Below are 11,386 nucleotides of genomic sequence, written 5' to 3'. Positions count from 1 at the left end.
GGTCTGTGTCTGTCTGTATGATGCTTTGGCCGGGGACAGAACAGGAATGGAGTCTTAGAACTTAGTAAGTAATCTAGCTAGGTATGTGTTAGATTATGATTTCTTTAAATGGCTGAGAAAATAGCTGTGCTGAATAGAATGAATATTCCTGTCTGTGTGTCTTTTTTGTAACTTAAGGTTTTGCCTAGAGGGATTCTCTGTTTTGAATCTAATTACCCTGTAAGGTATCTACCATCCTGATTTTACAGAGGTGATTCCTTTACTTGTATTAAAAGTCTTGTAAGAAAACTGAATGCTTTTTTTATTGTTCTAAGATCCAAGGGTTTGGGTCTGTGGTCACCTATGCAAATTGGTGAGGATTTTTACCAAACCTTCCCCAGGAAGTGGGGTGCAAGGGTTGGGAGGATTTTGGGGGGAAAGACGTGTCCAAACCCCGTTTCCCAGTAAACCCAGATAAAGTTTGGTGGTGGCAGTGGAAATCCAAGGGTAAAATAATTTTGTACCTTGGGAAAGTTTTAACTTAAGCTGGTAAAAGTAAGCTTAGGAGGTTTTTATGCAGGTCCCCATATCTGTACCCTAGAGCTCAGAGTGGGGAAGGAACCTTGACAGCATGGCACTGTTGTAGCCAGCATTGCAAGGTATTTACGTGCCAGATATGTTAAACATTCGTATACCCCTTCATGCTTTGGCCATCGTTCCCGAGGACATGCTTCCATGCCGATGATGCTTGTTAAAAAATAATGCATTAATTAAATTTGTGACTGAACTCCTTGGGGGAGAATTACGTGTCTCCTGCTCTGTTTTACCTGTATTCTGTCATATATTTTATGTTATAGCAGTCTCAGCTGATGACCCAGCACATGTTGTTTGATTTAAGAACACTTTCACAGCAGATTTGACAAAATGCAAAGAAGGTACCAGTGTGAGATTTCTAAAGCTAGCTACAGCACTCAACCCAAGATTTAAGAATCTGAAGTGCCTTCCAAAATTTGAGAGGAATGAGATGTGGAGCATGTTTTCAGAAGTCTTTAAAGAGCTGAGCTACACTCTGATGCAGAAGTTACAGGACCTGAACCACCAAAAAAGAAAATCCAACCTTTTGTTGGTGGCATCTGACTCAGATGATGAAAATGAACATGGGTCAGCCCACATTGCTTTGGACTGTTGTTGAGCAGAACCCACCAACGGCATGGAAGCATGTATTCTGGAATGGTGGTTGAAGCACAAAGGGATTTATGAATCTTTACTGCATCTGACATGTAAATAACTTGCAACACTGGCTACAACAGTGCCATGTGAATGCCTGTTCTCACTTTCAGGTGACATTGTAAACAAGAAGCAGGCAGCATTCTCTTGCAAATTTAAACAAGCTTGATTGGCTGAACAAGAAGTAGGACTGAGTGGACTTGTAGGATCTAAAGTTTTACATTGTTTTGTTTTTGAGTGCAGTTACGTAACAAAAAAAATCTACATTTGTAAGTTGCACTTTCACAGTAGAGATTGCACTACAATACTTGTAAGGTGAACTGAAAAATACTATTATATAGTGCAAATCTTTGTAATAAAAATAATATAAAGTGAGCACTGTACACTGTATTCTGTGTAAATTGAAATCAAATGTTTGAAAATGTAGAAAAAATCAAAAATATTTAATGTATTTAAATTGGTATTCTCTTGTTTAACAGGGGGATTAAAACCAGTTAGTCACTATTAATTTTTCTGAGTTAACTGCGATTAATTGACAGTACAAGTCATGGACAGGTCATGGGGCTGGGAATTTTTGTTTATTGCCCATGACCTATCCATGATTTGTACTATAAATACCCCTGACTAAATCATAGCCTTACCCATCATCCACTCAGTCATAGAATCATAGAATATCAGGGTTGGAAGGGACCCCAGAAGGTCATCCTTGGACTCTACAGAGTATGACAACATTTGCTTGATTACATGGTGTCCACTAGGACTCATGCCTCCCAAAACAGTAATTCAGACCCTTTAATAGTTGAATGAGTCCCAAAATATTTAGCTAGGTGCTACTGGGGGGGGCCTGGAGGGAGCCAATGCTCTGGGATGGGGCACAGCTAGGTGCTGTTGCTCTGGAGGAGAGGGAGCAGCACCAGCTGCCGGGGGTCGCAACCTAGCTGCCGCTGGGACCGATGCCAGGGGTCACCGAGCTGCAGCTGCTCCTTCTACTCCTGGGACCGGCTGCACCCGTCGCTGTTCAGGCAGTCCGGGGCCAGCTGCCCAAGCAGTGGCTGGTACATCTGGCACCTGGGGCAGCTCAGAAATGGCCGGGGCAGTTGGCTGTGGGGGCAGCTGCTTGGGCGGCTCTGGGGTTAGCCACGCTGGCTGTTGCAGAAATCATGGAGCCCTAACAACAGGGAATGAACTGTTGTCTCGCCCCACAACGATGGTCTTGCTGGGATGTAATTTAGACACCTTGACACAGTACTGAGGGAGAAGCTTGTAGGATTGCAGTATATAACTTCAATATCTGGGGCTATCAAGCAAACACCATTTCAAGGTCTACAGAGCATTTGTCTCTATGATTCATGTGATCCTGCTGAGGCTGCCAGTCAGTGTCAAATGTCTCAGGGGTTTTTGTGATGTGAAAGTTTGGCTGCTTGGTATGGGATTGAGACCCACCAAATCACTCCTTCTAGCTTACTGAATCACCACCAGGCACCAGATCCTTTCTTAAATAGAGATTCCATAGTTAAATACTTCATATTTTGCTGTGTATATTCATTGAAACAGACTATGCTAGAAAAAAACAAGTTTAAATTCTAATGTGCAAACCACATAATTAAATCTTTAAAAAAAACCTGCTATTACTCCAAAGTGAATGGATGGATGGATGATCCTGTGTCATACAAACAGTTTAAAGTCTTGGTGACTCCACGAGAGGCTATTCTGAACATTTCTATTCATCTAAATGAAATGTTTAACTATGTGGTTACACTATGAGCTCTTCTTTTTTTCCTCCATCACCCACAAGAAAATTGAATTGATTTAGGAGGCCCAGTGCGACAGGGGTCAATGTTGGCTTCTCAAAAAAGTTTTGTGAAGTATTGTGTGCACCCCAGTTCAAGGAAGCATGGTTGGGCCAAGCATTCCAGTCTGATCCTCCTGAGTGCTAAGCTTTCCCATCTCCCACTGAATCAGATGTAGATCAACCCTACTGAAACTCAGGAACTGAGGATACCCAGCACCAGGCAGGAGCTGACACTGACCAACTGCACCATGGGGCATTTCGATAGTATTTTTTGTTAGTCATGGAACCTAACTCATTCCATGAATTTCTTCCCCAATGTGCATACATATCTGTCTTCCGCTTTGATTGTTGATGATTTGTGGATAAGAACCGAATAAGGGCTACAACACCCAGAAATACAGCACAGTGCATGCATGGAGCAGGAAAACAGCAAAAGACAACCCAAATACCTATTTCCATCTTTAGTCATAGTTGGGTTCTATATCTCCTTAAATATTAAACTGCTCAGCATTCATAACACAAAGTGAGTTACAATCTTTGAGAATTAATGCTACTTGTTCTGTGATGTGGGGTGGCAGCAGGGCCATGCCAATTAACCAGGTGCTAGGTAGTTTGTAGGCATAGGCATACAAACTGGTCTTGCTTAGAGATTATCACTATGAGTCCTGCCAGGGAAATAATATAACTTATTTTCAGTTGTGTAGCTTCTTTTCTTCGGTAATCAAGTTTTCAAAGCATCCCTCCAACAAGACCCTACTGCAGCCAAGGAAACGATGTGTCAATCTTGGTAGAAGTCAGTTGAGATACAGCGTATCTTTTTAGAAAGACAACCAGTCTAGTTCACCCTGAAGTTGTGGGCTGACTTACACAGGAGGACAGAGTAGATGATAAATAATGGTTGCTTCTGGCCTTAAAACCTATGAATAATAATAGCACTGATAGCTCTTCACAAATATTAAAGTGCCATTATCAGGTAGTTTGGGACCTTCTTTTCTCTCCAAATCACTGTTTTACAAGCCTAATATTTATTAAATACATTTTCATCTGATTGAAAATAATTCAGTGAAAACTTTGTTGTTGAGGGTTGGTTGGGTTGGCTGTAAATATCCCCCTCCAGCGCTGGCAACACAAACAGTTGCATAACTGTCTCAGACTACAAAGACATATTACCAAGAATTGTTTAGTTTGTTACAGAAAGAAAGCTAAAGACTTAACTCTTATTTCAACAAATACATAATTTCAACTTCAACAAGTATATAACAAAGTACTAATAACTACAGTAATTGTCTTAGAACATAAGAATGGCCATACTGGGTCAGACCAAAGGTCTGTCCAGCCCAATATCCTGTCAACTGACAGTGGCCAATGCCAGGTGCCCCAGAGGGAGTGAACCTAACAGGTAATGATCTAGTGATCTCTCTCCTGCCATCCATCTCCACCCTCTGACAAATAGAGGCTAGGGACACCATTCCTTACCCATCCTGGCTAATAGCCATTAATGGACTTAACCTCCATGAATTTATCCAGTTCTCTTTTAAACCCTGTTATAGTCCTAGCCTTCACAACCTCCTCAGGCATGGAGTTCCACAGGTTGACTGTGCACTGTGTGAAGAAAAACTTCCTTTTATTTGTTTTAAACCTATATAAATAGTAATTTCAAGATATGTTGCACACACATTTTGCTGCAGAATACTAACATTTTAATTATTGAAATATGCAGACATCATACACACAACACTGTTTTATGTATCAAAACTGCTGTCTTACATAAGGCACAATTTCCTACAGTGCATCTGCTATGTTAAGTACAGAAGATTAAATCCTGGCTCTACTGAAGTCAATGGCAAAGTTCCCATAATACACTAAACATAAAATTAATAAGGGCACTTAATAGCCTATCAGTTAAACAATTTAACTGTCTTACAGAAAAAACAATAAACAAAGGATGGAGTTGATGTGGTTGGAATGCCCAGTGTAAATTTTTGCATATGTAGGTTAGTTAGAGAACTTGTTTTGTATTAGAATCTGTATCTACCTTTATTTCCACACTTTAAGACTTAGGTTTTATTAATTAACATATTCTTGGAATTACATTTTTGTAACTAACTTTATTGTAAGTTATCAAAGTGACTGGGGAATTTCCTTGGTTTTGTTACAAAAACACAAGTAGTATATTATCAGCATAAGTCAGGCTGCTGTCTGAATTCTAACATAGGTATAGACTCCTGCAACCATTTGGACTTCAGCACATACAACTTTTGTTCCAGGGTCCTAATTTTCCTCTGTCCGCTCCAAATTCCTCTCCTCAGGTTAGGTTCTCTTGTGTGTACTCTCTCTCACTCCCAATCCATGCATTGTTGTAATATTTATAGGAAAAGATTTGGATCACAGAAGCACCAGGCTTTGCTAGGAGCTGCAGACTTGGTGTTGTAGACTTTATTTGAGCTGTTGAAGTCATAGCATAGGGAGGGTGTAACAGGGTAGGCCACTATGATCACTGTTACAAGGTTACAATATATATTGTACAAAGTATACCTTGTGTGGCATCATCTGAAAAGTCATAATCTGCTGATTATTATTATCCTGGTAAAGTGTAGCAACACTATATGTAAAGTCATAAGGGTCTACTATATGATTGGTTTCAGAGTAGCAGCCGTGTTAGTCTGTATCCGCAAAAAGAAAAGGAGGACTTGTGGCACCTTAGAGACTAACAAATTTATTTCAGCATAAGCTTTTGTGTGCTACAGCTCACTTCATTGGATGATTGTTACTGAAATATGATGTTATTCTGGGGAACACCCAAAAACCAGTTCCTCAGAGACAACAAGGCTATCATCTAGTTAAGTGAACATTCTTCAGCAGTGGGAGAAAGTGAACAAGAAATTTACATTCCATCACAGGGATGGCCTAAAGTTCAAGTCCACAAGAGACAGGCTGTCACCAGATGACTCAGCTGGAAATTGAAGATCTTTCTAGAACAAAGGACTCAATTATAAAAGGGGTGAAAACACTTTATTCTGCTCCTCTGTTTATCTCTGATGGCTACATTATCAACATCTGAACAACAATAGAAGGACATACTGAATTGCTTGGGGTAGTCCTGGCTGGAAGGAAATCCAGCCTCTTTATAGCATGTCAGTGAGAGAGACACATTTGCTCTGAATTCATTTTAGTTTAAATTAGATGTCAGTTGCATTTTATCTTGTATTTCTTTTGTAACCAGTTCTGACTTTTATGCCTTGTTACTTGTAGTCACTTAAAATCTATCTTTCTGTAGTTAATAAACTTGTTTTATCTAAGCCAATGTGAGTTTGGACTGAAGTGTTTAGGAACCACCACTTGAGATAACAGCACCTGTGCATATCATTTTCCTTTGATAAAATGACAGACTTTCTATGAGCTTGCTTTGTGCAGCAGATGCTGGGCAATACAAGAGGCACATTTCTGGGGGACAAGGCTGGAATTTGGAATTTGCTGGTGTTTCCCTGACATAATTCATGAGCGGCTGGCAGAGCATTTATGTAACGTAGCTGGGAGTGATTTTGCATGCTAGCGGCTGTGTGTGAACAGTCCAGGAGTGGATGTTTTTACAGCAGAGTGGTATAAAAGGCACCCCAAGTTGGATTTTCAAAGGAATGCAGCTGTCCAACAATCCAGATTGTACCCTGAGGAATGTCACAGAGGGACAGGCCTCATTTGCTATATTTTTTTAAAAAGTACTGTATGCAGTCTTAATGCACTTAAGTCTTTTAATCATAGTGTTATAGGGCTAGATGTTACAAAGAAACAGATAATTTTCATGTAATTTAAGTTATTGTGAGTGTCTTTAGAAACAGTTGCATTTAAAAATTGATCAAAGCAATTTTTCAGTAACAGCATTTTTAGTTCAGATAAAATTGAATAGGACTAGCCCATCTAAAGAGAAATACCTTATCCTATATAATGCTTGAAAACATTTGAGCAAAAGAAAAATATCTAGAGATACAGTAGAAAATGAATGCAAATCAGTCCCAATTGTTAAAGGACAACCATGTTACAAGATAAACCTTTTGCATTACACAATCTGTTTTTTTATCTCAGTAGCTACTTGGTGATGTATACAATGTTGACAAAGGCTTAATTCCCACAGAGTAGTTCATTACGTATAAGGTTCTTACTGGAGTTGAGCTGAATTTCAGATACTTTGTTTTGGGCCAAATTTGATTTGATGTTTAGCCAAAACACTTGCCAATTTTGATTTCTTCCTGTTCACCTAGCTACATAGCTTGTAGTAATGTCTCTATTGAAGAATGCTAAATACATCTGAAACTCAAATATAGTTAAGTATAGTTGAGATTTAGACTGATTAAGTTCAAATAAAAGGAGAAGTTCAAAAGAAAATTCTGCTTCCTGCCTTAGCCCCCCATCCTGTAATGAACCCTGGGTGGACACAGGGACTGGCCTGCACAGAGCTCATGGCAGGTTTGGGTCTCATCTCTGACCTGTCATTGGTGACAGTAAAAAAGCTAATCAGTTTCTTGGAATGAGGTTACACAAATGGATCCCAGGGAAATCAGAAAGTCAACTGGCATTGGACACCTAACTCCCATTAGTGCTTTGGAAAATTGTCCTTTTATTTGTATCTTACCTTTTGATCTAATTTATGTGGAATTGTGGGAGGTTTAGGTTGGATGTTAGGAAAAACTTTTTCACTAGGAGGGTGATGAAGCACTGGAATGGGTTACACCTAGGGAGGTGGTGGAATCTCCTTCCTTAGAGGTTTTTAAGGTCAGGCTTTGCAAAGCCCTGGCTGGGATGATTTAGTTGGCGATTGGTCCTGCTTTCAGCAGGGGGTTGGACTAGATGACCTCCTGAGGTCCCTTCCACCCCTGATATTCTATGAATGGCTGCTCAGGGCGATCCCTGTGTGTACCCTCAGCTTTGCTCTCCCAGAGCAGAGATGCCGTCTAGGTCTTTAGAGACGTCCTTCCTTACAGAAAATACCAGTTCTGAAAACAATGTTTAAAACCTAAACCCCTCTTCATCGACGTCTGTTCGCGTTATTTGCTCTTTTGCCTCTCACGCCAAAGGAGTCTCCGGGGTTGCCTTTGTTTGGAGTCAGGCTGGGTCCGGCGGGCCGGCTTTAGCGGCGAGCGCTGCCGGCAGGGGGCGCTGTTTTCACCCCACGCCCGGCCCAGGCGCTCCGGGCGGGCGCGCGCGCTCCCTCCGGCTCGCTGGGGCGCCGAAGCGGGGAGGGTCTCAGGTTACCTCAGGCGCAAGTAGATTTTTCTTGTTCCCGCGGCCCCCGCCTTCTCCCCGGGGACGCGGGGAGGGGGGTCCGTGGCCGCTCTCTGGCGAGCAGCCCGGCTGCGGGCCATCACCCTGCCCAGCCGCTCGCCGCTGGGGTCTGGGCGCGAGCCCCTGAGCTCGCTCCGCGGCCCGGCCCGGGGCTCACAGCGGCTGGTCGGCGCCCTCGGGCCGCCCGCTCCAGTCGCGCTCGATGTAGACGTGGTAGGGGTCGTGCTTGGACTCGCGCTTGCGGGAGCGGGTGTAGGCCAGGATCAGCCCGCCCGCCAGGCAGCCGTAGAAGATCATGATGAGCAGGATGTAGAGGTAGGCGTCGTCCCCCGCCGGCGCGGCGGCCCCGCGGCTGGCGTTGGCCCCGCCGGGCAGCTGCCGCAGCAGGTGGCTGAGCAGGGTCCGCAGGCGCAGCGCCTCGCTGCAGTTCATGGCGAGGGGCAGCCGCTGGCCCGGCTTCCCCGCAACGAATGCGGCCCTGGAGGGAGTCTGCAGCCGGCTGGACGCGGCGCTTCGCCTCCTGGCCGCTTTGGGCTGCGGGGAGGCTTTAACCCAGCTTCCCCCGCCCACCGCGGGGCTCTTCTGCTCCATAAGTGGAGATGTTCCCGGCAGCCGGGCGGGCAGAACCGCTGCCCTGAGCCTTGTCTGTGTCCCGGAAACAGAACTGTGCTCTTCAGCCGCCCTAGCAGAGGGAGACCGCAAAGGGACCGCGTTGTTTCCCCAGTCTGACCTGTGCAACATAGACACGGGATTGGAGCAAGGATTCGTGCGGGGTTGAAGCGTATCTCAGCGAGAGACTTTAAAAGCCTCTCCGAGGTGGAGAATTTGCTACGTCCCTCCCTGATCTGTTCCCATGGTTAATTACCCTCACTCAGCGTTAAGTAGCTGAATTTTATTGCCAGTTTGAATTTCGCTGACTTCATCTTTCAATCACTAGTTTCTGTTGGCTAGATTAAGGGGCCCTTTACCTTTAATCTGGCAGGCAAAGGGATAAAATGTTGCGTATTTCAAGGTGAAATGCGGAAATCGCAGCTAAAATGATGAGAGCATCTGGCTGCCTAAAGAGAGAGACTCTCACGTTTTAGAGAGCCTGAGAGTTCTCAGGGTGTCCAGTTTAAGAAGCTGTAGTTAGGGACTTAGTCAGAAACCCCTTCCTACCTGCGGTTGGCTGTAAAAACTGAACTCTGATTTGCAGCTTTACTCTGGGATTATTCCTACCATTGAACTTCCAGCAAAAGCACAGTTGGCTGCTTTTTATGAGAGTATTAATAATAGGCTGCCCCTGCCAGGGAACTAGCATCTTCCATCTAGGACACTGTTAACCACTGATAGAAGTTGATGCTCTGCACCTTATGGGAAGAGGGTCAGTCGTCAGTAGTGGAAGCATTTCCCCATCCTACTTAAATTTAGTCGTGTTTTTTATATCTAGTGCATGTGTTGGTGAGGGAGGCAGTGGCATGTGTCAGTCAGGGAATCAGGGAGGTAGAAGAACCATCCCCATGTGAAAATTAAAGTGAAATGGATTAAGAGGCACCTGGGTAGCCCACCTACATTTGGGATCTGCTCTGTTGCAACTACATTTATGTAGTTGTGCTGGAGTAAGTTTCCTTAATGTAGAACAGGGGTGGGCAAACTATGGCCCGTGGGCTGGATCTGGCTTGTCAGGGCTTTGGATCCAGCCCACAGGATTGCCCCCCGTGGTGCTGCAGACCCTGCGCAGCTCTCAGAAGCGGCTGGCACCATATCCCTGGGGCCCAGGAGGGGCAGAGGGCTCCATGCATTGCCATTGCCTCCAGGCACCACCACCCCCCGCAGCTCCCATTGGCCGGGAATAGGGAACCATGGCCAATGGGAGCTTCGGGGAAGGTACCTGGAGGTGTGACAAGGGCAGCATGCAGAGCCCTGTGGTGCTGCCCCAGGGGCTGCGCAACCGCTTCCCGAAGTGGCGTGATGTGACGTGGGGCCAGCACAGGCAGGCAGGGAGCCTGCCCTGGCCCTGGTGTGCACCGCTACCACCCCAGAGCTGCTTTAGGTAAGCGGCGCCGGGCTGGATCCCGAACCCCTCCTGTACCCTGCCCCCCAACTCCCTGCCTGTACCTCACACCCCTCTTGCGTCCCAATCCCCTACCCTGAGCCCCCTGCTGCCCCCTGCACCCCTCCTCTGCCCCAGTCCCTTGCCCTGAGCCCATTCCTGCACACCGCACCCACTTCCACATCCCGCACTCACTCCAGCACCCCAACCCCCTGCCCCGGCCCGGCATACAATTTCCCCACTCAGATGTGGTCCTTGACCCAAAAAGTTTGCCCACCCCTGTTGTAGAAGTTCTTTTGTGTTTCGGTGTGCCCATTGTAAAATGGGGATAACAATACTTTGCCTCCCTCAGAGTGAATTCTGAGGATTAATTAATTCATGTCTGTAAGGTATATTGGATGAATAAAATGTTCAATCGCATGGTTCTGCCAGACTCCTGTAGCAAGATTTTGTTAAAGTGGGGGACTGCTCTGTTTAGAAGAGTAACAATTTGGAGAGCAAAAGGCTAATGGTGTCTGCTAGTAGATGCATTCTGTGTCGTGACTTGAAAAACAAGATCTGAGATTCATTTGAGGAGACACAAGGCAAAGTTCAGCGTTTTCTCTGACCAGTCTCATTAGCTTTGCCTTTTAAAAAAACAAGTTACTTTTCTTCATGAGACTACAAAGGACCTTTTTCAGGCTGTGTCTTTTCAAGGGGCTAGATCTAGAACTAACTTTATTGATATAAGAAAGGAAGAACAGAAGCTGAATATTATTAGACCAGACTTGATAGTGGTGAGGCCTGAACTTTTGGATTAACCTATGGGCAGTAATGTTGTATCAAGTCTTTTTGAAAAAGCCCTCCAAACACAGTGGTGGATGGAGGGGAAGCAATCCTGTCCTGGCAGGGAGTGGACTAGATGGCCTTGGGGCTTTTTTTCCATTTCAGATTGCCACGATTTTACTGACTTACTGAACCATCCATTCTCAAGCCTGGTGCCAAACAATTTAGGCAGCTCAGATGCTAACACACTTCCTTTTCTACCATGGGTGGGCCTCTGATACCTATTGGGCAAACTAGGCACTGCTGTTAAGACT

At 44.8% G+C, this 11,386-nt stretch overlaps 1 protein-coding gene across 1 annotated transcript; it reads right to left on the bottom strand.

Moving 5' to 3' along the window:
- Window positions 1-6,933: 6,933 nt before the first annotated feature.
- KCNE5 (potassium voltage-gated channel subfamily E regulatory subunit 5) lies at window positions 6,934-9,116 on the bottom strand. Its single transcript, XM_084638647.1, has one exon. It carries the CDS (start codon window positions 9,014-9,016, stop codon window positions 8,429-8,431), a length of 588 nt encoding a protein of 195 aa, XP_084494773.1. The 5' UTR covers window positions 9,017-9,116; the 3' UTR covers window positions 6,934-8,428.
- Between the last annotated feature and the right edge of the window lie 2,270 nt (window positions 9,117-11,386).

The sequence above is a fragment of the Lepidochelys olivacea genome, assembly GCF_965140295.1.
Source record: "Lepidochelys olivacea isolate rLepOli2 genome assembly, chromosome: 9".
NCBI lineage: Eukaryota > Metazoa > Chordata > Testudines > Cheloniidae > Lepidochelys > Lepidochelys olivacea.
This window is presented reverse-complemented; position numbering and strand designations above follow the sequence as displayed.